The sequence below is a fragment of the Antechinus flavipes genome, chromosome 4, assembly GCF_016432865.1.
Source record: "Antechinus flavipes isolate AdamAnt ecotype Samford, QLD, Australia chromosome 4, AdamAnt_v2, whole genome shotgun sequence".
NCBI lineage: Eukaryota > Metazoa > Chordata > Mammalia > Dasyuromorphia > Dasyuridae > Antechinus > Antechinus flavipes.
In genome coordinates this window covers 142,770,474-142,797,906 of record NC_067401.1, presented here as the reverse complement: position 1 = coordinate 142,797,906, position 27,433 = coordinate 142,770,474, and the positions used below count along the sequence as shown (strand labels likewise).

The 27,433-nt window shown below is 40.5% G+C and overlaps 1 protein-coding gene across 1 annotated transcript in view; it reads right to left on the bottom strand.

The window, feature by feature from the left end:
• The window catches only part of CRHR1 (corticotropin releasing hormone receptor 1), a 101,168-nt gene that overhangs the window by 10,124 nt on the left and 63,611 nt on the right, over window positions 1-27,433 (bottom strand). Inside the window, exons 3-8 of the mRNA XM_051994906.1 lie at window positions 26,529-26,648; window positions 18,375-18,460; window positions 7,772-7,878; window positions 4,132-4,252; window positions 3,238-3,391; window positions 2,592-2,652 (exon numbers count right to left, since the gene is read on the bottom strand). Of these exons, the coding sequence (XP_051850866.1) occupies window positions 2,592-2,652; window positions 3,238-3,391; window positions 4,132-4,252; window positions 7,772-7,878; window positions 18,375-18,460; window positions 26,529-26,648 (649 nt within the window). The remainder of the gene's footprint in view (window positions 1-2,591; window positions 2,653-3,237; window positions 3,392-4,131; window positions 4,253-7,771; window positions 7,879-18,374; window positions 18,461-26,528; window positions 26,649-27,433) is intronic.

Here is a 27,433-nt window from a genome sequence, read left to right as displayed (position 1 = left end):
GGGTTGTTGTGAAGAATATGTCTTGTAAACTCTAAAGCACTTGATAAGAGTGAATTATTTTTAACCTGTATTTTTCAAAGGACAGACAGGACCTAACAGATTCTCGGGATCAGTCAATCTTGTCCACCTCTTGGTCTCCATAGACAGTCTTATATCCCATGTAGACGGCTCAGCATCTTTTACACAGGACAAAGAGGTCCAAAGGCTCAGGTCCAAAGAGGACAGGGATAATTTTCTAACTCATTCATTAGGATCTAAATCATTTAATCCTCTATCTTGACCCCAATTAATGTCTATGCTCATTCCTTCTTTTCTCCAGAGTCTTTCTTCAAATGGAACCATAAAATGTCAGGGCTGAAAGGTACCTTAGAGTCTATTTAGTCTGACCACCTCATTTTATGGAGGTGGAAATTGAATCCCAGATAGGGAAAATGAGTAGTTCATGGAGACACAATTGGTGGGTGGAAGGGAGGTGATTAGAATCCATAATTCTTTATGTCTGGCTTTTCTCATTCACTTATCACAGTTGCTTTATAAGTCAGGGCTTTACCCCAGCCTGAAATAGTCCCATTTTGAACCCAAAAAGGTGATTGGGCCCATTCTTCAGATGGAAAGGAGGCTGACCGTTTTGCGCATCTCGGCCCTACTTGTATCCACGTCACAAGCAAGTCAAGATATCACCCTTGTGAGGTCACTGGTCCTCTCTGAGAACCAGAGAGCAAGGGAATAGTCTTATAATAGGGTTTAGGTGGATAGCTGGATTTTGAGGAGGAGGATGTCATGCATTAGGAGCACTGTGAAAGGGTACTTATGCATATTTATAGGAATACACCTATACCTAGTCTCAAAGCAAAGCCTTCAGATCCCAAATTCTGATTCTCAGAACTGAGAGTCAGCCCCATGTTGGCCAGCACTCCGCATGTGTTCTGCTAGTCTGATACAAAGCGAAATGATTTCTGACTCAGGTTAATAGGTAATAGGTCTGTGCCTGGAAAACCATGTAGTCTAATTCCCTCATTTTACATACGAGGAAAACTAAGGCACGGAAAGATTAAAACCATCCCCTCAAATTTACTTAGTTGTCAAATCCTATTAATTTTATCATCCTCATCTCTCTTCTCATTCCTGCCTCTCTACTCCCATTAAAATTCTTTTAGTTCAGATTTATCTCACCTTACCAGGATTACTGTAACAGTCTCCTAACTGGGCCTTCTTGCCTCTTGTCTTTCCCTTCTCTAGTCACAGAATGATAGAAGGGACCTCAAAAACCATTTTATTTAATTTAACCTTCAATAGAAATGGGGAACTCTGCCTATGTTTCTTTAATGAAGGGAAACACCACATCCCCGGAGAGCCCATTTACTTTGGGGCAGCTCTGATCGTCGGGAAGTTCTGTCTTACATCTAACTTAAACTTGCCCCTCTCCACTTTTCTCCCCTCACTTCAAGTGATCACTACTGGGACCAATATATGTACTGCCTCTTCCTTATAACTACTCTTTAAATTCTGAGAACTTCTAAACTGTTTTATGCTAAATCTTCCTTTTAACCCCCGGGCTAAATATCTCCAGTTTCATCAACTATGCTCTAAACCAAGGGTTCTTTGTGTGTGTGTGTGTGTGTGTGTGTGTGTGTGTGTGTGTGTGTGTATGTGTGTAAGATGGACTCTTCTTGGCAGTTTAATGCCAAATCCTATGGCCCCCTTCTCAGAATAAGGATTGTTAAAGTGTATAAAATCAGATACATAGGATTACATAGGAAAATAATTATATTAAAACAGATATAAAAATATTTTAAAAAACAAGTTCACAAAGCCTCTGCTTAGAGGGCATGTTTCTCTGTTTTCTTATTATCAAGTTTACCCTCTTTCTGTTGAATTTGTTTTTCAATGTCCTTCCTAAAAGATCCTGAAATGAACTCAAAATTTTAGACAGGGTCTGACCAGAGCAAAATATTACTGGACTGTTCTCTTCCTTATTCTGGACATCAAGTTTCTCAGTATGTCTGAAAACTGATCCAATCCTTCCCCCTCACATATCCATTTTACAGATGAGACAATTAAGACCCAGGAAAGGGAATTGCTTTGCCCAGGGCATCCCAGGTAATTGGGGTAGGGAGGGGACTAGAACTCAGGCATTGGGACTTTTAGGCCAGAGTTTCCCCTTGGTGTCATACTTTAGTTCAAAAATCTGATGACTTTTCCTTCAGCCTGACTCAAGTAAAACATACTTCCCCACCCCAACATACATTTGTTGTTGCAGTGAGTGGGGAGGAAGACAAAGAAAGGATCTTTGTTTACTGTAGTTTGGTGCCTTCTTAGACCATTGCTTTGCTCTGCCAGGGGTCTTCAAACTACGGCCAAGGACCAGATGCAGCAGCTGAGGATGTTTATCCCCCTCACCCAGGGCTATGAAGTTTCTTTATTTAAAGGCCCACAAAACAAAGGTTTTATTTTTACTATAGTTCAGCCGTCCAACAATCTGAGAGACAGTGAACTGGCCTCCTATTTAAAAAGTTTGAGAATCCCCAGTCCCATTAATGATAATGAGAGAGAGAAGGGAGAAGAAAGCAAAAGATGGGGTATCTACTTACTTCTCATTATCATAATACAGTTTCCCAATGGCCCAGGCCACAATGATGGGGAAAGGCACACCTATAGAGGAGGAAAGGGTCAGTACCAGATAGAATCCAGCCTTAGAATTTCTTATTTTAGGACATTCAGTTAGGAATCACCCATTTGCATTTGAAATCTCTTGGAATTATTAGATGTGGGTCTAAGGAGTTGATGAAATCCGTGCAATCCAGCCTTTTGCCTATAAACAGGACAACGTGATCCAGGCAACTCAGCACCAACTAGGTCCCAAATGCATTGGATGAATTGATTTCTATGCTAGGCCACAGGGCAGGGTACTGAACGACTGAGTTGACTGCTTGTTCCCAGTTCCATCTACTAGGTAAGGGCCCCCCTGTATCCCACCTTGACACAAGCTCCACATCCACCTGTACATGAGGTGCCTGATCTGGGATAACATTGTTCTTCCCTGGTTCCTATCCCTTTTTCCAGCCAGAGAGGAGGGAGCAGCTTGGTACAGAGGGAGCCACATGCAGTGTCAGCCATTCCTCTCCCCTTTGTCCTTCTCCACCCACCTCATCTCTGGGCTTGAGCATGGATATGTGTATGTGGTGGTGGGAAGGGAGGATGGAAGCTAAGGGCACAATGCTCAACCACCACACTCACACCAGCCAATACAGATGAACATCCACTTTCGGAGCTTGTCGGTAGAGTAGGTGAGCACAATGGCTGTGTGCAGGTAGCAGCCTTCTCCAAACATCCAGAAGAAGTTGGTAACATGAAAGTAGTTATAGGCAGCTGTCACCAGCCGGCACCAGCCCTACATGGCAAGAAGACATAGGGGATTAAGCAGCCAGAGGTCCAAGGAGGGAGGGGTAGAAGCAGCTTTTATCATTGCCCATTCCTAGCCCCTAATTCTGCTTCTATATTCACTGTTTTAGCTTCCTATATGGGATTACTGATGGATGATAATAGAGTCATGAAAAACTGACAGCTAGCAGGTCCTTTGGAAGGAAGAGCAAACAATAGCTGCGGCTCCCAGGGGGGCATTTAGAGGGAAAGGGGATTCCCATTATCAGGAATAAAGGAGTCAATAACATTATTCCTAATATACATAATAAATAATGTATTATATAACATAATGATAAATTATTCCATTGAATAAAACTTGGGGAGCACTCATCAAGTCCCCCAAATCTCTCTTCTGGATTCCCCCAAATGGCCTTAACTCCAGAATAGGAATAGGGGAAAGGAGAAGGAGAAGATTCTGATACAATTTTGAACAGCCAAGGTCTGGACTTTGTGACCTCCTGTCAGGGCTGCTGCTGGAGGAATTCCTGTCCTAGGAGGGAGGTTGAGTTTAGATGACCTCTGAAATTTCTTCCAGATCTAAATTTTTATGGCTGTCTGCAAATGAAAAGTCCTCTGTGTAGTGGATGGAGCGTCAGCCCTACTCTTTGTCCCCTGCTTTTAGTCCTGAACCTTCCAATCCTCTTCCCCCATTTCAGACCAGGTCCCAGGTCCCAGATCCAGACTGTGTCCTGGCCAGGATGTACATACCACATTACTCTGGTGTACTTCAGGGCTCATGGTGAGCTGTACCACAAACCAGGTAGCATTGCGTAGGATAAAGGCAGAGATGAGGTTCCAGTGAATGATGTTCCGAAGACACCGAATGCTCCTTTGTTTGGATAGAGAGAGAGAAGGGGATAGGAAGGTGGAAGAAGAGAACAAAAAGTGTACCAGTCAGCCAGAGAAAGCAGTAAGTCCTTCTGTGACCTGGCCAACCCTAGTCGCTGCCCAGCCCAGCCATTCAACCCTAGAGATTGCCTTTTGGTGTCCCTAGCATGGTGCCTTGTACATAGAAAGCACTAAATAAATACTTATTGGAGAATAGACAGAGCAGGGGGATGCTTGTTCCCTCCATTATTTCCTTGTTACCTTAACACTTTCACCAAATCTGTCTCCTGTTCCCCTACATCCTCTGTGCTCCTGTGGCTCTCCCTAGAGATGGGGTTTGGATGAAGCAAAATTATGGGAGAAAAGTTTTAGATGATCATCACCTAGGAAAAATGGCTGGGATATCCCCTGGATGAAAGGTGTCGAAGGGGCAGCCCACTGAAGGGCAACACATATTGACAGGGCAGAGTCTTTGGAAACCAGTTACTTTGCATAGCACTCTAGAAGTACCTTGGAACAAGTTATGGGTTCTCTAAACAAATGATTCCACAAAGCAGAATCTAGTTCAACTCTAATTTAATCTCTTTTTGTTCTGATCTTTTACAGCATCCATTGCTAGTAATTCTCAGAACTGCAGAATGGTTAAATAGAATGGGATGATAGAGGTCAATTTCCTCATTTAATATAGAAGGAAACAGCACCAGAAAAGTGAAATTACTTTTACCCAGTGTCCCTTGACAGAGCTAATGGCATGGAGGAGAGTTAAATCTGGTTTTCTATCTGACTGTCAAGTCCAGTATATTTTCCACCCCTGCACAATGTCTCTCAGATTCTGTACTGGGCTGAGTTTTGTCTCCTCAGATAGCTGGTAAAAGCAGCTTGAGGACAGAGATCATTTCTCATAATTCTTTTATTCTTCTAACACTTCCCAGCACAACACTGAGGACTCAATACAGTTCACTTGGGAAAAACAAATATTTCCAATAAGTTTGGTGTTCAAGATAGATGGACAGTTCAACTTTCTGTGACTCCATTTGGGTTGTTTATTTTATTTTATTTTATTTTTTAGCAAAGATACTAGAGTGGTTTGCCATTTTTCTTCTCTAACTCATTTTTACAGATGAGGAAATAAATAAACAGGGTTAAGTGACTTGCCCACAGTCACACAGCTAGTAATTGTTTGAGACCAGATTTGAATCTTGATTCCTGACTTTAAGACTGGTACTCTATCCACTGGACCATCATATAATTCAAGGGTTCTTAATTTTTTTTGGTATCATGGACCCTTATTACAGGATAGTGAAGCTAATGGATTCCTTTTCCAAAGGATGTTTTTAAATGCATCAAATCAAATACATAGAATTACAAACAAAACAAATTAGACTGAAATAAAATTGTAATATTTTTTCTAGTCCAATTTTTTGGATCCCCGGTGATGGGGATCCTTAGACAAGGAACTCTGTCTCTCAGATACACTGGTGTAAGATCAGAGTGAATCATTTCCTCTCTCTTGGTTCTTTGTTCCCTTCTCTAAAAGAGTTATGTCAATCCCAAGTGGAAACCCAGATCACAGATTTCTGTGGGATGGATATTGACTTAGTTATATGATATCTACATTTTATCAAATTTTTAATTATTTTGTTAACTATTTTCCAATTATATTTCCCTTGGGCAAAGTGTTATGGAATGCACATGGTTCTAAAGCCATGAGTTTGACTTCTGCTTTAGAACACAAAGGACTAGAGTTATAAATGCTTCCATTTCTGAAGTATCAGAATTTTGTGAACTGCAGAATAGGGGGAGGAGGAGCAGAAGAAATATGGATAGGGACTGGGGAGGAAGCAGTTCTACGGGGAAGGACCCAATAGGGTGATGAATGACCAGAAGGTGGAAAAGAACCTATTGGGATAAAATAAGGAACCCTGAAGGTGTTTCTTTGATCATTGTCCATTCTCAGCCTCCAATCCAGCCCCTGTAGCTGTTGTCCTTAGCTTCTCAAATAAGATGTCAATGTAGGGAAGCTGGCAATGTCAGCCACATGGGAACCTTGTTTTCCTGCCCCCACCGCTGACTTTTCTGCCCCAGAATTGGCTAGTTCTGTGGGACTAAGGGCAAACAATACCCTCCACTATTGATTCTTCTGCACCAAAGTCGGCTAGTTCCTTGAGACTGAAGGTGAATAATAGCCCTTGGTTCCTAGATTCATTTGGAGCCAGGAGGCTCTGCTCCCCCTGGCTAGGAGAATCTGCCTTAGCTCTGAGTGACAATTCCCACATCCTTCTTCATCCCAATCCATAGCAATGTGATACTTGGCTCAGAAATCTCTGGCACTCGGGCCTCCATCCCTGCCAACCACACACGTCTGAGGGGTGCTGTTGCCAGCTTGCTGGAGGCCCTGCCAGCAGGCGTCTTCTAGCTATGGGTTCTCGCTCTGACCAACCTGGCCCTGGTTGTTTAAATGGGGGTGGAGCAGATGGAGGACTCTCTGGTGTGGGTGAGAGTGAAGAAAGCCATTTCGTCCCTTGGAAGAAGCGAATTAGAGCCTGGTGCCCCCATATTACTCTTCATCCCCTGTGATGGCAGATGAATGGTTAGGAGAAGCAAAAAGTTGGGAAAGAGAAGGGATTTAGCAGAGTGAGACAGTCAGGTGTACATAGAAGGCTAGGTTTAAGAGTAAAAAAGTCCTGAGTTCAAATCCTGCCTTAGATACTTGACTATGAGCAAAAATTCTTGACTTCCATTTGTCAATTTGTCAAATTCATTATCCATAATCACACCTACCTAACAGGGTTGAAAGGCTCAAATAATATATGTAAAATACTTGGTAAATCTTAAGTCACCATATATATGAGTTATTGTTATTATTGTTTTGTTAATAATAATAGCCGACATTTACATCAGTTATATAGCATATATATAGCATCTATGAGTATTATTATTATTACTATTATTGTTATTAGAAAAAATCTAAAACTCAGATACATATAATTGAGCCATCTCTCCCCACCCTCATTCACCTTGCTAAGATGAAGGAAGTTGATCATATTCCCCTCTCCCAACTTCATGTAGGCCACTTTGAGGGGATTTACTTCTCCTTTTAACATTTGATACACTTTCTAACATTATTGCATCTAGATAGACATATTGAGAGGATCAGAGTGGGAGAAATAGAATCAAAGCATATTATTTCTACCCAGATTGGGGAGGGCAGCAGTAAATTTAAAGACCTGAGATTGAATTCTTCCTCTGATACTTCCTAGCCATGTCACTTAAGGTCTCTGTGCTGGTTTCCTCACTGGTAAAAAGAACGAGGTGCAGGTAGATGGTGCAGTGGACAGAGGAAAATAAGGAGGATCTGAATTCAAATCTAGTCTTAGACATTTAATACTTATTAGCTGTATAACCCTAATTGCCTTGCCAAAAAAAGGAAAAGGAAAAGGAAAAAAAGAAAGAAAAGGTGTTGCCTTTGGTGATCTCCTAAATCCCTGATAACCTACTGATGATTCAAGGATCTTCTTACCTTAGGTGCATGAAGAGGACAAAGGCCATGAGGAGAGCTCCAAGGGAGATACAGTGGCCCAGATAGTTGATGATGACAGCAATATGATAGTGCAATTTACTTTTTTTCTATACAAAAAAAGAGAAGAAATGAGTGAAAAAGTATCTCTAGGTTGTTGTGATCTAGTTCAGATGGATTTGAATCGGCCCCACGTTGGGCGCCAAATTGTGGTGATCTTTTTCTTCTCAAAATACAGCCAGGTGATAAAAGTTCAGATCTTTTATTATCCCAATATAGCCCGGTTAGCTTAGAGGCCTATCTCTCTGCTTGGTTCCAAGAGCTCTCTCCAAATGTCTTTAAATCCAAAGGTCTGGTCCTTCAGCCTCTGCCTTTGCTTTTCTTCAGCCTCCAGCCAGCTCCAGTCTTCATGTCATTCCGGTGAAATCTCGACTTGTAGCGTCTTCCTCTCAAGAACTTCTTCGACTGGCCCATTGGCCTATTTATGCTCCTTCCAGAGAGAGGGATTATGGGTAGTTCTACTTAGTACCTTGTTTCAGGTTCTGCCCAAAACATCTTCTTGTAAGATTAGATCAACTCTAATTACTTAGCAGTTAGTAAGGATTCCAACACTAGGTACTTACCATTTAATTTACCTTGTGATGGAAAATATTATCTGCATTCTGAAAAAAATATTGATAGATTCTGGATGCTGATTAAAATATACCATTTTGATTTATTTTTTCATTTTTTTCCTTTTGGTCTGTTTTTTTCTTTAACAATATGATTAATATGAAAATCAGTCTTATATTATTGCACATAGATAATCTATATCAAATTGCATATAGTCTTAAGGAAGGGGGGAGGGAAGAAAGAGGGAAGGAGAAAATTTGGAACTCAAAAATGTTTTTAAATGACTTAAAAATTATTTTTAGGGACAGCTAGATGGCACAATGGAAAGAACACCAGCTCTTGAGTCAGGAGGAGTGGAATTCAAATTCAGGCTAGCTGGGCAAGTCATTTAAGCTTGTTTGAATTTGCAAGAGAAGGAAATGGCAAATCACTCTGTATCTTTGCCAGGACAACCTCAAGAAAAGTCAGATGTAACTAAAATAATGACTGAACAACAACAATGACCTTACAATTCCCCAACTTTGAGAAGCTACTTCACAGACATATGTGGGCCTAACTCTGGCAAGTTAGCTTATGATACAGTCAACATGGAAACAGGGAGACAGGCACAATTTCTACTACTGAGAAAAAAACTCAGTTGAATCTCTGGCAGCAAGTGTTTGGACACTGTACGTCCAAAAAGCCCGGCTTGCTCTTTAGGCCTAGAATCTCAGGAAAGATCATTAGGATGACTCCTAAAAAAGATTGCAGAGTAAATTCCAAGAACTTAAAGAATTAACATCCCAAGCAGCTGACTGGCTTGGGACAGAATAGGGTGTGTGAATGGTGGTAGGAGGAAGAACTGGGAGATATAATTGACTAATGTAAATAGAAACCTTCTCAGCCCACAAAGCAATAGAGGCTGAGCCCAGGAGCATCCGGAAGATACATATCACAGTCTGTCTGGACCTGATTCTTAATTTTGTTTTATTAAATTTTCCAGAAGCCCACATCAAAAATGCACTGGATAATAGCATCTGTGGTGTCCTAGCCCACACATGGCTCATCTTTGTCCACTAAGGCTCTATCCTGAAGATAAACAATGCTACATAAAAAAATGCTCACCTTTCAGATTCCCATCCCTCTACTGTACTCTGTCATCTTATATCCTTCAGTCCCCACAATTAATCCCAAGTGTTGTAGGCCAGCCCTTGGATAGGGACTGAACTGGAGGTAGACTGGTGTCCAGATAAACAACAGAAAAATCTCTGGTGGGAAAGCAGTGGAGTGGAGACAACAAAACTGTTTGGAGCTAGAGGAGCTGGGTTTACATTCTAACTCTACTAACTCTTAGTCCCTCAGTGAACAAACATTGAATAAATGTCTGCTATGTACTAAGCATTCTGCTGAGTGATAGTGATATGAAACAAAAATGAAGCAGTCCCTGCTATCAAGAACCTTATAAATTCTGGAGGAGATAAAATGTACACACATATATAAGTAGAATAAACACAAAATAAGCATAAGGCTGTTAGGTGAGGAAAGTACTAGTGGTTGGAGGATATTAGGAAGGAAGAAAATAAGAACTTATTAAATGCCTAGTATGTGCCAGATACTGTGCTAAGCACTTTACAAAAATTATCTCATTTGATCTTTACAACAGTCCTGAGAGACAGATGCTATTGTTATTATCCCCACTTTACAGTTGAGTAAACTGAGGCATACAGTGATTAAGTGACTTGGCCATGATCACCCAGTTAATAAGTGTCTAAGGCTGAATTTGAACTGGATTTGGTCTTCTCGTTTCTAGACCCAACACTATATCCACAGTGTCACCTGGCTGCCTCTAGGAAGGGCTTCATGTAGAAGGTGGTACTTGGATCTTGAAAGAAATAAGGGATTCTAAGAGATGGCGATGAGGAGGGATTGCATGTTAGATATGGGGATGGTTAGCACAAAGAGAGGAAAAACTGCATGTAAGGAACAGCCAAAAGGTCCATTTGGTTGGTCCACAAACTATGCAGAGGGGAGTAAAGTGTAATGAGAGTAAAGTGGTAGGTTGAGGTCAGGTTGTGAAGAAATATGTTTTATCCTGAAGGCAAAAGGAATGCCTTAAATTAGGACTTAGGGATGCTAGATGGCTCCATAGTATATTGGAATCAAGAAGATTTTTCCTCCTGAGTTCAAATCCTATTTCAGACACTTAGTAGCTTTTGATCCTAGGCAAGTCATTTAATCTTGTTTGCCTTGATTTTCTCATCTGTAAAATGAACTGGAGAAGGAAATAGCAAATCACTCCTGTATCTTTGCCAAGAATGGGGTCATAGAGAGTCAGACATGACTGAATTACAAGGTCCAATCCTTTCATTTCACAGAAGAGACAACTGAAAACCTGGCGTCGTTTAGGCTAATACTTTGAAAGGTCTCTACAGGGCTTTCATCTTTTCTCAGTGGCTTCATCAGTTCCAATGTATTTAAATATTTCTTTACGTATGTAATTCTCAAATCTATATATAAATTCAACTCCTGTCTCTTTCAAGAGATCCAGTCACACATCACCAACTACATATTGGATAATTCAAACCAAGTGTCCCTTTTTTGGGTTGTTATTGGGTCATTTCAGTTATAGCTGACTCTTTGTGATCCTGTCGGGGTTTTCTTGGCAGTTTGCCATTTCCTTGTCCGGCTCATTTTATAGATGGGAAAACTGAGGTAAGACAGAGTTTAGGAACTTTTTAAAGGTCACACAGCTAGTGAGTATCTGAGGCTGAATTTGAACTCAGGAAAACGAGTCTTCTTGACTCCAGGCTCAGCCCTCTGCCCACTGCACCATCTAATTGCCCCAGGATTTGGACTAGATGATCTATCTCTAAGGTGCATTCTTCTTCTCACTCCTAGAGCTCTTCTTCCCTCAATCTCGGAGTGTTTGTAGTTCCACTAGGGTGGGAAATCTTGTCTTCTCCCTCCCAAACATCTGAGTGGCTAATGACAGCTTTCCCCCCCAGTGAACTAAAAGGGGAGAATAAGGCTCAACAACATTAATGATAGGGGTTACATGTGAGGAGAAAGAGGCGTTTTCAGTGTCAGCTCTGGGGTTTTGGAGCAGTGAGCTTGAGCCAATCTTCCCTTTTAACATGTTATATTAGGCTTGAAGTCTCTAAGCTTAGTCTGAAGAATGGAGGCAGCTGGTAAGACAGCCTAAGAGAGAGGAACAGAGACAGCTGGAGAGTCATAATCAGTTAAAGAAGGAATGAGGAGCCACCCCAAGACAGCCAGAGACAGTCTGAGATACAAAGAGAAAAACGAAGCTGGTTAGAGAGACAGCCAAAGATGCAACCTAGGAAATACTTGGATAAACTTATCTGAGAGGTGGGGGAGTCAGTACAAGACAGCTGGAGAGCTAATAGCTGGAGAAATATAGGCAGAGAAACAAGTAGAGATAGTGTAATCTACAACAGGAGAGACATAGCTAAAGAGATAATCTGAGAGATGTCCAGGGAAGAGGAATGAGACAGCTGGGGACAAGTAGAAATAGACAGAAAAACAGAGATGAGTGGAGACAGAGAAAGAATTGGAGCCAGAGGCAGGAGTGTTTGCCTTTGTCCTGGGGATGTCCAAGATTAGCAAATTTCAGCTTCTGAAATGAGAAGTGCTGTAACCCAGCTGTGGACCTCATCCTAGCAAAGTGGTATAGGGGGTCAGGGCCCCTTAACTGTGCCAACAACAACTAGAATTCAATAAGCAATTAGAACTTGTCCAATTCAGAGACAAACTGCCAGACTTGCTGGGTGACACAAACCTTGTCTTCAATGGCCTGGAAAGCCACATGAGCAAAGAATTAACAGTTTACCTAAATCCTCTTTTTCTGATTAGTGTTAATAAGTATTAATAAGGCCATATTTTCTTATATGAGGCAACATAGTCCTGTCTGGCCTGGGATCCTTTACTGACACATGTCAACTTCCTGATACTTGATTTTTTCCTCTTCCTTTTCCTCCTTCCTTTATCCCTGTCTTCCTCTCCCCCTTCCTCTATTTCTTCCCTCCCCTAAGTCCCATCTCTCCACCCTCAGTATGTTTCTTGAGTTTTTCATTTCCCTACCTGTCTTTTATATTCTCAAGTCTATATGACTTGAGAATAGGTGAATAGGTAAATACTGGAACATGAACAAAAATTCTGGCCTTTGGGTTGTCTTCCATCAGTCTCTCTCTCTCTCTCTCTCTCTCTCTCTCTCTCTCTCTCTCTCTCTCTCTGTGTGTGTGTGTGTGTGTGTGTGAGAGAGAGAGAGAGAGAGACAGAGACAGAGACAGAGAAAGACACAGAGAGAAATAGAGAGACAGAGAGACAAAGAGAAACAGTGACAGAGAGAGAGAAAGGAGAGAGGAGAAAAAGAGGAGAGAGAGAGAGAGAGAGAGAGAGAGAGGAGAAGAAGAAGAAGAAGAAGAAGAAGAAGAAGAAGAAGAAGAAGAAGAAGAAGAAGAAGAAGAAGAAGAAGAAGAAGAAGAAGAAGAAGAAGAAGAAGAAGAAGAAGAAGAAAGAGGAGGAGGAGGAGGAGGAGGAGGAGGAGGAAGGAGGAGGAGGAGGAGGAGGAGGAGGAGAGGAGGAGGAGGAGGAGGAGGAGGAGGAGGAGGAGGAGGAGGAGGAGGAGGAGGAGGAGGAGGAGGAGGAGGAGGGGAGAGAGAGAGGCAAAAGGAGGGAGGGAGGAAAGGAAAGGGAGAGAGGGAGATAGAGAGATATGGAACAGGGCTGGGATCCTGGAAAAGTGTGATTAAAGGGAACTACTATAAGGAGGGAGACTGCTACTATAGATAGAGATGTGGTGGCGGAGATAGGGATTGATGCAGGAGAAGGTGAGACAGGGAGCAATGTTGATGTACTGAGTGCAGGATAGTTGCTGTCCACAGAGGAGAGGTACTGAATCAGAGAGGCTGGTGCCCTGGCGGTGAACGGGGGCTGGATGACTTCCAGCCTGAGGTCAATGTTTCCCGGTTTCCCTGAGTCTTCACAAGTCCCATTTCACAAGAACTTTTCTGTGAATCCATTATCTGAAATGCCCCAGGGGTACTGACACTTAATTAGGCTTAGCCAAGGTGATCTAGAAGCTGGAGAAACCTATCAGCTCAATTAATTGGTTACTTTTCCTCTCAGCTCCTGGAGAGGACTAGGAGTGAAGATCTCAACTGATGGGAGTGAGGGGCTAAAATAGAGGGAATTAGTGTAAGAGGATGGTTCTACTAATTAAATTAATTGATTATATTGAATGCTAAGCAACTGTGCAGGATGGTAGTGGCTGGCAGAGTAGATGTGGATGGCAGTGCTTTCATTGTTTATGATGGTAAGACTGAGAGATGGGCTAATTGGTCATTAGGGACTGATGCTCTTTTGGCCCCTGAATTTTAAGGAAAATATGGAGAAAATGTAGAGGGTTCAATTAGAGGAAACCTTAGAGGCTAGTTCTTTGGACAAGAGTCCCCAACAATCTGAGAAACAGATTGGTTGGTCTTCCAGGTCAGTTCACAGAATTACTGAGTTTTAGGACAGGAAGATAATCTAACCCATTCATTTGATGGAAGACAGTGAAGTTCAAAGAAAAGAAATCAGTCGACAAGCATTTATAAAGTGCTTATAATATTGTATTGCACTAAGTGCTGGGGAGACAAAGAAAGGCAGAACCTATAAAATAAAAAGTAGTTTCTGACCTCAGAGAGCTAATTGGAGAAATAACATTCTCTCTCTCTCTCTCTCTCTCTCTCTCTCTCTCTTCTCTCTCTCTCTCTTTCTCTCTCTTTCTCTCTCTTTCTCTCTGTATCTATATCTACATCTATCTATCTATCTATATGATATATATATATATATAGATATATGATATTTATATATATGATAGTTTTCATGTAAATGGAAGGTGATCTGCCCATGATCACATGGTAAGTGAGCAGCAGAGACAGGGAAAAATGTTCGGGTTTTCTGGCTACATGATATCATCTCTCTTCTGTAAAACCTACTGCACTTGCTCCTCCTTTTGTTTGCCAGCCCCACCTGCTCCCCAAGTCCTGGTTTATGGGCATTTACAGCACAGAGAAATGTAGTTAGAAACCACCAATATATCACTGTCCTGTCAGATAGCTGTGTCAATGAGCTCGGGGAGGAAAAAAAAGAGGGACAAAAATTATAGGTCTCTAATTTCATAGCTTTGGTGTTGTGGATTGTAAGCTCCTTGGGAATAAAGATTTTTTTTGTATCTGCATTGCCAGTGCCTAGTTCACAGTATGCATTTAATAAATACTTATTGATTGTTTGGTGGGAAGAACCCTGAGCTGGAAGTCAGAAAAACATGTCAGTTCTGCCAAAACTCACAATCATTTTACTTCTTTGAATCTTGAGGCTTCAGCTATTAAATGCTGGGGTTATACTTAGAAACTAGTGTCAAAATCCAGCAATGCCACTGCTAGGTCTATATCCCAAAGACATCCAAAAATTTTTTTAAAGGGAAAAGAACTTATATGTATGAAAATATTTATAGCAGTCCTTTTTGTGGTGGCTAAAAATTGGACACTGAAGGGATGCTTATCAATTGGATATTACTATATGATTGCAATGGAATTTCATTGTGCTCTAAGAAATGACAAGCAGGATGATTTCATAAAAATCCGGAAAGACTTACATGAATTGGTGCATAGTGAAGTGAGCAGAATCATGAGAACATTGTACACAGTAGCAGTTATATTGTTCGACGAAGAACTATGAATGATTGATCTATTCACAACAATCCAAATCCAAGACAATCCCAAAGGACTAATGATGAAGCATACGATCCATCTCCAGAGAAAGAACTGATATTATTTGAATATATATTGAAGAATTCTATATTTGCTTTCTTTTTAAAAAAATTTTTCCTTAGTCTTCTTTTTTACATAATTACACATACATGATCTATACCTTATCACTTGTCTTCTCAGGGAGAGAGGAGGAGAAGGAAGAGAGAGGGATAAAATCTAGATCTCAAAACTTTAAGGAAAAATGTTAAAAGGATTTTTAAAAATTAGTGTCAAAAGAGGTGTCAGACTCTCAGCTCACAGATCACATGTGGCCCCAACTCTCCTGAGTGTAGCCTGAACAAGATTAAGATGTCATTGGGAACTATTTAACAAAACATAAAATAGATAACAGATATAAAGATTATAATAACATGTAATTTTCCAAGTCTTTAAGACAGGTCCTTCTATAAAGCTTAGTGGGTACTGTTTCTATTTGAGTTTAACCCTCCTGGATTGTATGGTCTTTAAGGTAGTCCTGTACAGCTCAGAATCACTGTTGTTCAGTCATGTCTGACATCTTTGTGATGCGATTTGGAGTTTTCTTGGTAAAGACACTGGAGTGGTTTGCCATTTCCTTTTCCAGCTCATTTTACAGATGAGGAAACTGAGGCAAACAGGATTAAGTGAATTACATAGGGTAATAGAGCTAATTAGTATCTGAAGTTAGATTTGAACTCAGGAAGATGACTCTTCCTGATTCCCAACCTAGCGCTCTCTTTACTGCAGTGCCATCTAGCTGCTCTCCGTTTAGACAAGCTATGTTGAGGATTAAGTGAAAATGATATTTTCTCATATAAGAAGGTGCTATACTGAAAAGTTAAAAGATGAAGGATCATTTAGCTTGGAGAAGAGATAGTTTAAGGGGCATATATTTCTGTATTTAAGTTGGTAATGAACAACTGGTTTCTATGTCAATGAAAAAAACCCCAAACAGGATGAAAGGAACTTAAATTAAAACAGAAGAGATTTTGCTTGACTATCACTAAGAACTCTTGGATAGCCAAGGGAACAAAAACAGTAAATAAGGGTGAAGGAGGGCATTCTGTCATCAGAGATCTTTTTTTTAAAATAATATTTTATTTTTCCAAATACATGCAAAGATAGTTTTCAACTTTTATCTTGGCAAAATCTTGTGCTCCAAATTTTTTCTCCCTCCCTCTTTCCCCCCTCTCCAAAATGGCAAGGTTAAACATGTATAATTTTTCTAAATATGTGTCCTTATTTGTCATGCTGCACAAGAAAAATTCATCAGAAATCTTAAAGTAAATTAAATACAGAGATGATTGTCTATCTTAAAGGTTGGGGCAGAACATCTGCCTCTCTATTATTCCCTTCAGTTCATTTTCTGGGTCCCTAAGATCCTTAGGGGGCAAGAACTGGGCCAAAATTCCTACTTTGTGATTTTGAATGCCCAATGCCACCCTCTAAGAGCCAGTATTTTATTGTCTTTCTCTCCCCTCAGAAGAGTCATAATTATTTTTCATACCATAACTTGTATATTTCTTCTATTTCCACTTTCTAAGAAAAAATCCAACAACTGGTCTCATTCATCTCTCCTATTGATCCTTCTCTCTGTTCTAGTTCATCTTCTCTCTAGCTCCAGTCATCTTTCCCAGGAGGGGGTCTCTGTTCTCAATAGGCCATTCCTGCCCAGCCCTTCAGTCAAATAGAATCATGGAATGGCAGAGCTACAATTTAGAGACCATTTCATTCAATCCTCTCCTTTTATAGATGAAGAAATTTTGAATCTCAGAAAAGAGAAAGGACTTTTCTAAGATTATACAATCAAGAAGTGTTAGAAACAAGAATCAAACCTAAAAGTTCATTGTTTTTTCTACTTGGGAAGATTTTTCATTTGTATTTCTGCTATAAGATGAAAATCACAAGATTTATATGCTGATGAGTTAAAAACTGATGTACTTTTAACTATAAATTCTCATTTTCCTTTTGCCTCAATTCCAGTGAGCATAACCATTACCCATTTATTACAATATTTTTTAAAGAAGGTCCCAGAGTACAGGAGATAGAATTCTAGATTTGGAATGCATGAGACCCGAATTCAGATTCTGCCACAGACATTTACTAGTGCTGTGACCCTAGAACTAACTAGTCACTTAGCATTGCTCAGCCTTCTCAGTATCCTTATCTATAAAAATGGAGAGAGGTAATAATATCCTTTCCTTAAAGTCATATTGTGAAAATCAAATAAGATAATTTTTTTTTTACTTTTTGCAAACTATGATAGCTATACTTTTATAATATAATATATGTAAATAGTTTATAATATATTTTAATTAATTTATATCTTAAATATATTTATAATATGACATATTTTAATAAAATCTTTTAAATGAATGTATAATATATAATTAAAAAATTTAAAAATAATTTTATAATGTGGAGGTTCCTAAAAAGTCTTACTGCAGTTTTAGATTATTAAAGTTTTTAAAAATCGCACTATGATTTTTGGGACACCCTGCATATGCTATTATTTTTTGTTATTTAATTTCTCCACCTCAGTTTCCCCATTTTAAAATTGAGACTATATAATCTATAGTATTTCCCTCACATGACTATTGGAAGGATTAAGTACCTATCTTGGGATCATAGAATTTAGTCTAGTAGGAACCTCTGAAACCAATTCTTTCATTTCACATGGGAGGAGAATGAGGTCCATAGAGAATAGGTAACTTGCTCAAGATCATATAGATAATAAATAAGAGAGCCAAAACTCAAACCCAAGTCTTCTGACTCTAACTCCCATTGCTCCTTCTACTGTTACTATTTTGTTATATACTGTTACTATTACTGTCTACAGTTACTGTTGTAATTGTCACTGTTGAGTTCCCACTTGGGGTTTTCTTGGCAAAGACGCTGGATTGGTTTGCTATTTTCTTTTTTAGCTCATTTTGTAGATGAGGATACTGAGATACACAAGATTAAATGACTTGTCCAGGTCACATAGCTAGGAAATGTCTGAGGCTGGTTTTGAACTCATGAAGAAAAGAGCACTCTGTGTACTATGTTATACCTAGGTAGCTCCTTTTTTGATTAACTTTGTTTTCCACATTCTCTCTTTCCACCTTCCCTTTTCCAATCCCCTTTGAACCAATTCCTTCCTACTTTCCCCCAGTCTTGCCCCACCCAGCTCTCGTCCAGGGTGCATCTTCCAAGGAATAACTGATTGAAACAAATTATACCTCCTCATTAAGGATTTCTTGGCACTGGGAATAGTTGACTCGAACTGCCCAGCTTCCATTTGCAAGACACTCTCGATAGCCATTGTCTGGAAAAGAGAAAAAGAGATGAAGGGATGATTCACAGGGGATGTTTGGGAAGAAGTCCATCCCTTATGGTTAACCTGCAGAAAATGAACTGATCAGGAACCCACAAAGGTGAGGAATCATCTGCCGCGGGAGACTCTTATAAGACCTTGATTTCCTGAGGATAGTCCTGGATAGGACATGGTAGGGGCAGAACAGTTACTGCCATGAATCTTTCTGCCCACCAACTACCTACCAGACCAATCACACAGGGGGGGGCATTTATGCAAGTCTGAAGATTAAAGCTTTACTTCTCTGCAAGGTGTGGACACTGGATTCAACTGGATCAGGTCTTCTCATGTGATTTCTTTAGAGCTTCTCACATGATGATAATATAGAAGAACAGAAACAGGGCCTGTAATAGTATAGGAAAACTCCAAGGTAAGGAATCTCCCCCTAGATCAGGAGTGGGGAATGTTAGGCTCATGAACCATATAAGACTTCAAAATCACTTGCATAATCATTCACAGGCAATGATGCTAGTCCAACAGCCTTGCACTGATTGAGTTTTATAAGTTGAAAATTTTGTATGACCCCCAAATGATGTTATAAATATCCAAATGATCCTTAGCAGAAAAAAGGCTCCCTATCCCTGCTCTAGATAATAATATTTTTGAATTATTTCAGTCCTGCTCTACTTTTTGGAGTTTTCTTGCCAAAAATACTGGAGGTTTGCCATTTTCTTCTACAATTCATTTTATAGATGAGGAAAGTGAAGCAGACAGAGTTAAGTAACTTGTCCAGGGTCACACCACTAGTAAGAGTCTGAGGCAAGATTTGAACTTAGGAAGATGAGTTTTGTTGATCCAAACCCAGTGCTCTATTCATTATGACACTTAACTAATCATCAAAAACTCCCCAAAACCTGGAGGATGAGGAAAGCAGAAATGAATACTCCTTAGCACTATTGGTACTGGGTTCTCCAACCTCATACTACCTCCTGATTTTTGAGAAGGAATTGTTAGTTTGATTTCCCTTCTGTTGAGCCCTTCCCACTCCCACTTGCCTCCCTGACCCTCTCCCCAGATAGCACCAATCATCCTCCTTTGCCTGAGATTCCCAGGCCTCATCTTAGAGCACAGGAGCCAGAGGAACCCCAGAAAGAAAAGAGAGGGAAGCTGGAAGTCTTTTTTTGTCCTTCTCCTCTTCCCTTCTTCCTCCTCCTTCTCCTCTTATTTCTCCTCCTTTTCCTTCTTCTTTTCCTCCTCATCCTTCTCTTCTTCCTCCTCCTTTTCTTCCTTCTTTTCTTAGTGTTGCTCCAGTCCCTGCTGACATTTATTCTGGATGAATTAGCAGCATTAACAGCTTAAGGAAGAAGGCTTCAGTGAGCTTCTCTTTCACAGGTCTGACTCGGGGTAGAGAAGAGTCATCATCTTCCCTGCCTTGCTTATAAATTTCCAGTGTCCATCTCTGGCCTGTCAGATCACACCTCCACCCCAGGAAGTCAAGGGAAAGAGGATTTGGTGGGAGAGATTAGGAGACTGAATATTTCTGCAAACCCAGCATGGACTGCTGGCCTTGGGACCAGGAAACCTGCTTTCCAATCTGGACTCTTCTATGGAAATTTAGGCGCCTCTCTTGACTATTGACGGCTTATTTCCTTAACAGGAAAATTATCAGTGATTAATAATAACTTCACCTACCTAACAAAATTGTTGTGTGGATTAAATCAGAAAGGAAATTCAAAATTCTTTGAAGTTATCTGTGATTCTGAGATCGTAGTAAAGGTACAGATTAGTATGGAAGCAAGAACACTATATTTGGAGCCTAAGATTCAATTTGGGACACTGGATCAGATACTTGCTTGCTATGTGATACCAGGATAGTAATTTAGCCTTTGTCAGTATTAGTTTTCTCATCTGTGAAAGAGGAATACATGTAATTCTTGCTTTACAGAGTTGTACAAAGTTCAGATGGATGTGAAAATAAGCTGGAATCTTAAGGCAATATCTAGGGTATTTCAAAAGTCTCAGCGTAGTTTTAAGCTTTAAGTTTCTTTAAACTCTTCAGCTTTAAGAGCTTAAAACTGCACTAAGCCTTTTGAGCCAACCTATACATGGATGCCACTGTTATTACTTTAAAGGCACAGAACACAATGGATGAGAGACCAGCCTTGGAATCAGAGGGACCTGGGTGCTTCTGACAGCTGTCATCTGTGATGGCTAGAAGTATGGATGAAATGCCCATTTATATGGATGGAGAGAGTTTCCACCTAATGAGCTCCCCGCATTGATGATATTGAAAGTCTGGAGAAAAATATTAGGATTTGACTTTATGTGGGCATCCTTTTTCTCCTCTAAAGTGAAGACTTAGAGAGTTCTTTACAGCTTCAGTTTTATTTTTTTCCCTCAAATCAAAAAGCAGCCTTGCAGAAATAAGCAAGGCTTTTTCCAGAGCTAGGTGGCTCGAGGCTGGGCTCTAAGTCCTCCATGACAAAGCAACCCCCGAGGCATTCTGTAGGGCAGAGCACTCATTCTTTAGGAGTTGGGTTGGGGGTGAAGTGGGGGTAATAAAGCTTCTGGAGTAGGCCAGGTCCCTGTCACCTGGAGCTTAGGGGTACCCAGTCCTACTCCCCAGCTACTAAAGAGCCACAGATGATGTATCAATAATCAGCCTCTAAGTGGGGATATCTTTCAGCCTGTCATATTTCCTTCCTGGCCCCCCTCACCCTACTCTCTCCAAAAGGTCTGCTGCAACAACCTCCATAAGGAAGTCAGAGGAAATGAATTTTAATGTTATTTTCTAGTTCCATCAGCAACAGGCCAGGCCCTTGGGCACCACAGAGACTGGCAGCCTTGGCTCCATTCACTCCCCAAGGAGATTTGCCTCTAATTGTTAAATCAGGGGGTAGTGACCCAGAGGAATAAGGGCAGAGGAATTGGTTTTCTGACAGGCCAGTGCAGTCAGGAGTCCAGCCTGGGAAATCTAAGCCTGTATTTGGGGAGGGTCATCTCCTCTGCCCTCTCCCCCATCCAGGGAAGCTGAGACCAGTGAAATTCTTCCCATTAGCTCTGCAGATAGGACCTGTGGCTTTCAAGAAGGCCTGCCAACCACCCTGAGCCCTGTGGGATGGAAGGTGAAAGAAAACAACACAAATGAGCCTTGAATCCAAACCCAAAAAGAAAATGACCTCCTCCTTCTTAATCAATGGCCCCTACTGGGCTCAAACTATCTCTCTCTTGGAGTCATGGGAAACTGATATTTTTGGAAACCCTTCCCAAAACTTAGAAGAGCTGACTGATGCCAAGGGGAAGAATGAACACAGTAAAGATACCCAGAGGTCCTCACTTAGTAATGAGTTAATTATTGCTTCATTATGAGAAGCGACTCTGAATTCCTGGATACCATGTTAATGGTGCCATGATCCTAATCACTTAGTGGCTTTTTCAAGGGGGCTGGGAAATTAGAAGGTCATTTTCCAGCCTTCCTTTCAGGCTATATTAATCTATGTAGTCTATTAGTAGTAGTCCCTGGAAGACCCTTCTGCTTCATTTCAGAATTCCGATCATTTCTCAGGGCTAAGTTCAAAGTCTTTCCTCTCTTATCCTCCACTGCCATGGGCTCTTCAATATTCTTTCAGGTGTATATTCTTTCTTACCATCATCAACTCACATTTCCTTAGTGATTTTAAAGATTTACTTCAGGAAATCCAGCTTCCTCACTGGAACACAGTGAAGTAAGGAGAGCTAAGTGTTATTAGACTCTCTGGAACATGAAGCTTAAAACTAGAAGATCCAACTAGATTCTAGACCAGAATTATCTTGATTTTTCATTTTCCAGAATGGAGAGGGGATTTACCCAATGCCATAATGTTAGTACCAGAGTCAATATTAGAATTTAGGTCCTAACATTCAAAATTGAACACTCTAATTCACCATGCTGCTTCTCCATCCTATCCCTCCCATTACAGTGCTTTATAAAGAACAGGTATTCAATAAATTTTAATTGACTGTCAGACAGAGCTCCCAAATGTCTTTAGGATCATAACTCTAGAGCCATCTATAATAATAATATCATTTTACAGATGAGAAAACCAAGATTCAACTAACTTATGTGACTTCCCTACAGTCACACACACAGATAATTCAGAATCAGTGGTTGGATTTGAATCCAAGTTCTCTGAATCCAAGAGTCAGGGTTCTTTCCACAGTACCACACCTCCTGTTTCCTGATATTCTTCCCTTTCTTCTTTCCTTTCGACTTTCTATAGTGGGTTAATTGTTAGGCTTAAGAATCAAGAAGCATTCTGATTTTTTTTTTGTGCAGCATTATAAATGTTACATTTTTTTTAGCCTATATTGAATTACTTGCTGTCTAGGGGATGAGGTGGGGAAAGGGAGGGAGAAAAAATTTGGAACACAAGGTTTTGCAAGGATGAATGTTGAAATGTATTTTGTAAAATAGAAAAAAAAACCCTATTATTATTTTTAAAAAGAAGAATCAAGACCAGTTAGCTGTCACAATGGATAAAACACTTAGCTTTGACATTCAGAAGACCTGCGTTCAAATCTGGCCTCAGATACTTACTAGTTGTGTGATTTTGGATAAGTCACTTAACCCTAATTGACTCAAAAAAAATCACGAGACCAAGATATGATATATAATATGATTTCCTCAGCTCTGAAATGGTTTCTTCATCCCCCCAAAATGGGAATAATACTATTTGTACTGCTTGCTTTACAGGGCTTTGAGGAGAATGCTTTGTCAGTCTGAAAGCACAATAGAAATGTGTGTTATTGTGTCATCCCAGGGACACCCTGCTAGGTTGTAGATGAGAAGTACAGAAGAAGAGTAGCCAAAAAGCTATTGGAAGAAACAGTCCCATCCCTTATCCCCCTGGCTTCAACTCCTTCAGGAGGTTTATTTAGAAACACCGAGCGAATCCATGACAATGTCACTGCTTCTTATGAAGCCTTCTGACATCTTCCCTGTAGCTCTGTTTTCCTCTTATTCTTTTTGAAAATTCTATTTATAATTATAGCTTTTTATTTTTCAAAATACATCCAAAGACAGTTTGCCTCCTATTGTTTTAAACCTACCTGATTATTACTACCAACAAAGCTTATATTTACACAGCATTTTATAGGTTATAACCCATCTTCAAAGACATTATCTTATTTGAATCTCCCAATGATTTTAGAATGCAAGTAGGGTTATCCCCAGGTTATGCAGGAAAAAGAAAAGGCTCAGTAAGTCTCTCTGTGGCTCTTTGGGGTTTCCTTTCTTGGACAATGAGATGTACTGCTAGCTGGTGTAGCAGATAGAGTGACAGCTCTCAAGGCAGGAGAACTTAAGTTCGAATCCAGCTTCTGACACTTACTAACAATGTAAGCTGGGCAAGCCAATTTACTCCATTGGCCTCAGTTTTCCCATCTGTAGAATGGGGGTAATGACATCACCACCTTCCAGGATTGTTGTGAGGATCAAATGAAATAATAATATAAAGCACTCAGGACAGTTCCTGGCACATAGTAAAAATCACATAAATGTTAACTATTGGTATTATTGTTGTTCACTCATTCAGTTGTGTCTGATTCTACCTGACATCATCCAAGGGGTTTTCTTGGCAAAGATAAACAAATAAATAAATAACAAAGTATTATAACCCGAATTTAAATCCAGCCCCTGACACTTACTAGCTGTATAATGACACTGAGCAGGTCATTTAAGTGCTGTCTCAGTTTCTTCATTTGTATCTGCCAAGGTTGTTGTAGGGGTCAAATGAGAAAATAATTGTAAATCACTCAGCATAGTGCTTTGCACATAGTAGGTACAACATAACCATTAATTATGATAATGATGTGACCACCAATTTCAGTCCCACAATTAAAATGGCTATGTTAAGGTCACTGAAAAGTGATTTTTGAATCTTTTTTGAAACTCCAGAATTGGTCAGCCTGCCCATTTTATACCTAAAACATTAAAAAAAAAACTGGTGAGCAGTTAGAGAAGAATATACAAGGGTAGATAGAGAAAAATAATCCAAATGGTAAAGGGCTCTGGGGTCAAGACATATGAGGATTGGTTCCAGGGGATATTCACTCTGGGAAAGAGGAGGCTTAGCAGGAGCATGATAGCTGCCTTCAATTATTTGAAGAGCTGTCACATGGAACAGGGATTAGATTCATTCTGTTAGGCTCCCAAAGGCAAATTAGGAGAAATGGCATGAAGTCAAATAGAGACCAACTGAATCGTGCCATAAGGAATAATTGCTGAATAATTGTTTATTGCTGTTGTTTGTTTTCAGTCCTATCTACCTCTTTGTGACCCCATTTGGCAGAAACTCTGCCATTTTCTTCTCTAAGTCATTTGATGAATGAAGACGCTAAGGTAAACAGAGTCAAGATGTTTGCCCAGGTTTACAAAGCTAGAAAGTGTCTGAAGACAGATTTGAACTCAGGAAAATGAGTCTTCCTGACTCCAGACCTGACCCTCTACCCAGACTTAATAGGAATCATCTGCCTTTGAGGATATGGGTTCTTTTCCATTTCAGATAGAGGCTGGGTGAACATTTTCCACATATATTGGACAGAGTTTGATTACATTAGAATACATTGGGCTAAATGATCTTTGATTATTCTCCCAACTGTGGCATTTTAGGATTTCATGACTTGCCTAGGGTCACATGGCTAGTAAGTAGAACTGAGACATGAACTCAGGGTCTTAATTCGATGTGAGGCACAAAAGTCTCCAATTTTTCCCTAGACTGAGAGTTCTTAATTTGGGGTACAAGATCTTGTGATATTAAAAAAATTCATAATTGTATTTCAAAATAATTGGTTTCTTTGGAAATAGTAGGCATTTTATTTTATACATTATTCTAATAAGGGTCTATAGGCTCCCCCCAGAAGCCTGCCAAAAGTGTTCATGTCACGAAAGAAGTCCATGCAATGAATCTAGATCCTACATACAATAGCTTATTGGAGAGCTAGTACTTTATCATCATCTCAACTAAAAGAGGGGCTAAGAAGGCCCAGTCAGAATTCATGTGCTTAGACTAAGGTCCCCCTCCCATGACAGAGAGACAACCTGACCCACAGAACCCCAGTTCTGTCCTTGATGTGGCCCCTATTCTGCTACCCTGGAAATACTGCTATATAGATAGGCAAGGACTGTGCAACACAGAGATACAAGCAAATTAGTTCTGAGAGAAACAGGTGGCAGAACAATACACCAACAAGTCCAACAAGGAGCTGTAAAGCTCCCAGGCATTCGGCCAGAGAGGAGAAAGCTAGGGGCCCCCAGCATCAGGTGTCAGAAATGGCCCTGTGCCAATCCACCCCTTCTTCTTCACCAATAGATGGAAAATAATAACAGCTGACATTAATAAAGAACTTGGGGATTTACAAAGTGCCTTCCTCACAAGAACCCTCTAAGATAAGGTACTGCCTGTTAGTAATATTATTTTCACTTTACAGCTAAGGAAATTAAATCCTAGAAGTTAAATGAATTACCCATAATCAGAGGGTAATAGGTCTATTGGAGGAAATCTAGTCCAAAACTTTCATTTTTATAGATGAGGAAACTGAGGTCAAGATAAATTAAGTGGCTTATTCCAGGTCACAGGGACATTAAGAACAAGGAGTTGAATTTAAACTCAGGTTCTCTGCCTCCCAAGCCAGTTCTCATTCTATTATACTATGATACCTTGCAACTATAGGGATTATTTCTTTCTTGTTCTCCTACTTCCTTTTTCCCTCCCCTACCCAAGTTAGTGTACACTCTGTTGGATTTCAGAGGCAGGAGATCACCAGGTCACATGGATTGTAAGGTATAAAACTGGAATTTGAATTCAGGTTTTCTGGCTAATACCTATCAAACTCAGGTATTCTAATTATAAATCCACTTGACTTTCCATTAGCTTTTTGAAAATGATTCCAAATCAACAGGATTCCCAATATGGCCCTAAGATTCTAGGGTAGATTTTTCAGCATAGTATATTATCTGTGTCTCTACTTTTTACTGTTCCACCCTCCCTTTTTACCCTCCTCCATCTCCCTACCATGTCATTTCCCCAAAGCAGGACCTTACTTGTTGTGTTATAACGGACTCCATAGAAGTAAGCAGGGCACGGTCGTACCACTATCTGGCCAGCTGCACTCCGAGGCCAGCAGGTCCCAATGAGGTCAATGGATGAGTTGCACTGGAGCCCTGGAGGAACAAGGGGAGGGAGAGAGGAATGGAGAAAAAGGGAGGGAGGGAAGGAAGAAGGGAAGGAGGGAGAAAAAGGGAGGGAAGGAAGGAGGAAGGGAAGGAGGGAAAAAGAAGAGGGAGGGAGGGAAGGAAAGAGAAGGAGGGAGAGAGGAAAAGGGAGATGGAGAGGGGAAGGGGGAGGAGGAAGAAGGAGGGAGAGGGGAAGATGGGGAGGGGAAGAGGGAGAGAGAGGAAAAAAGAGGGAGAGGAGAAAAAGGAGATGGAGAGGGAAAGAGGGAGAGGGAGAGGGGGAGAGGGAGAGAGAAGAGATGAGGTGCATCCTAGTTTTCCCCTTATCCTACTCCAGAATAACCAATGGTACCTTTCACACTATCCTCATCCTGCCCTTCCATCCCAATACTCTCCTCCTCACCAAGCAGGAAAGAACCTAAAACAAAACATTAAGGTGGGAAAAAACAAATCTTATCCAAAGGATGAAAGAATTGTTATCTGCCTTGAGCAAGGAGGCTGACAATAACTTTAATAATCTAGTGTTTGATAAACCCAAAGACCCCAGTTTTGGGGATAAGAGAGCATTATTTGACAAAAATTGCTGGGAAAATTGGAAATTAGTATGGCAGAAACTAGGCATTGACCCACACTTAACACCATACACCAAGATAAGGTCAAAATGGGTTCATGACCTAGGCATAAAGAATGAGATTATAAATAAATTGGAAGAGCATAGGATAGTTTACCTCTCAGACCTGTAGAAGAGGAAGGAATTTATGACCAAAGAAGAA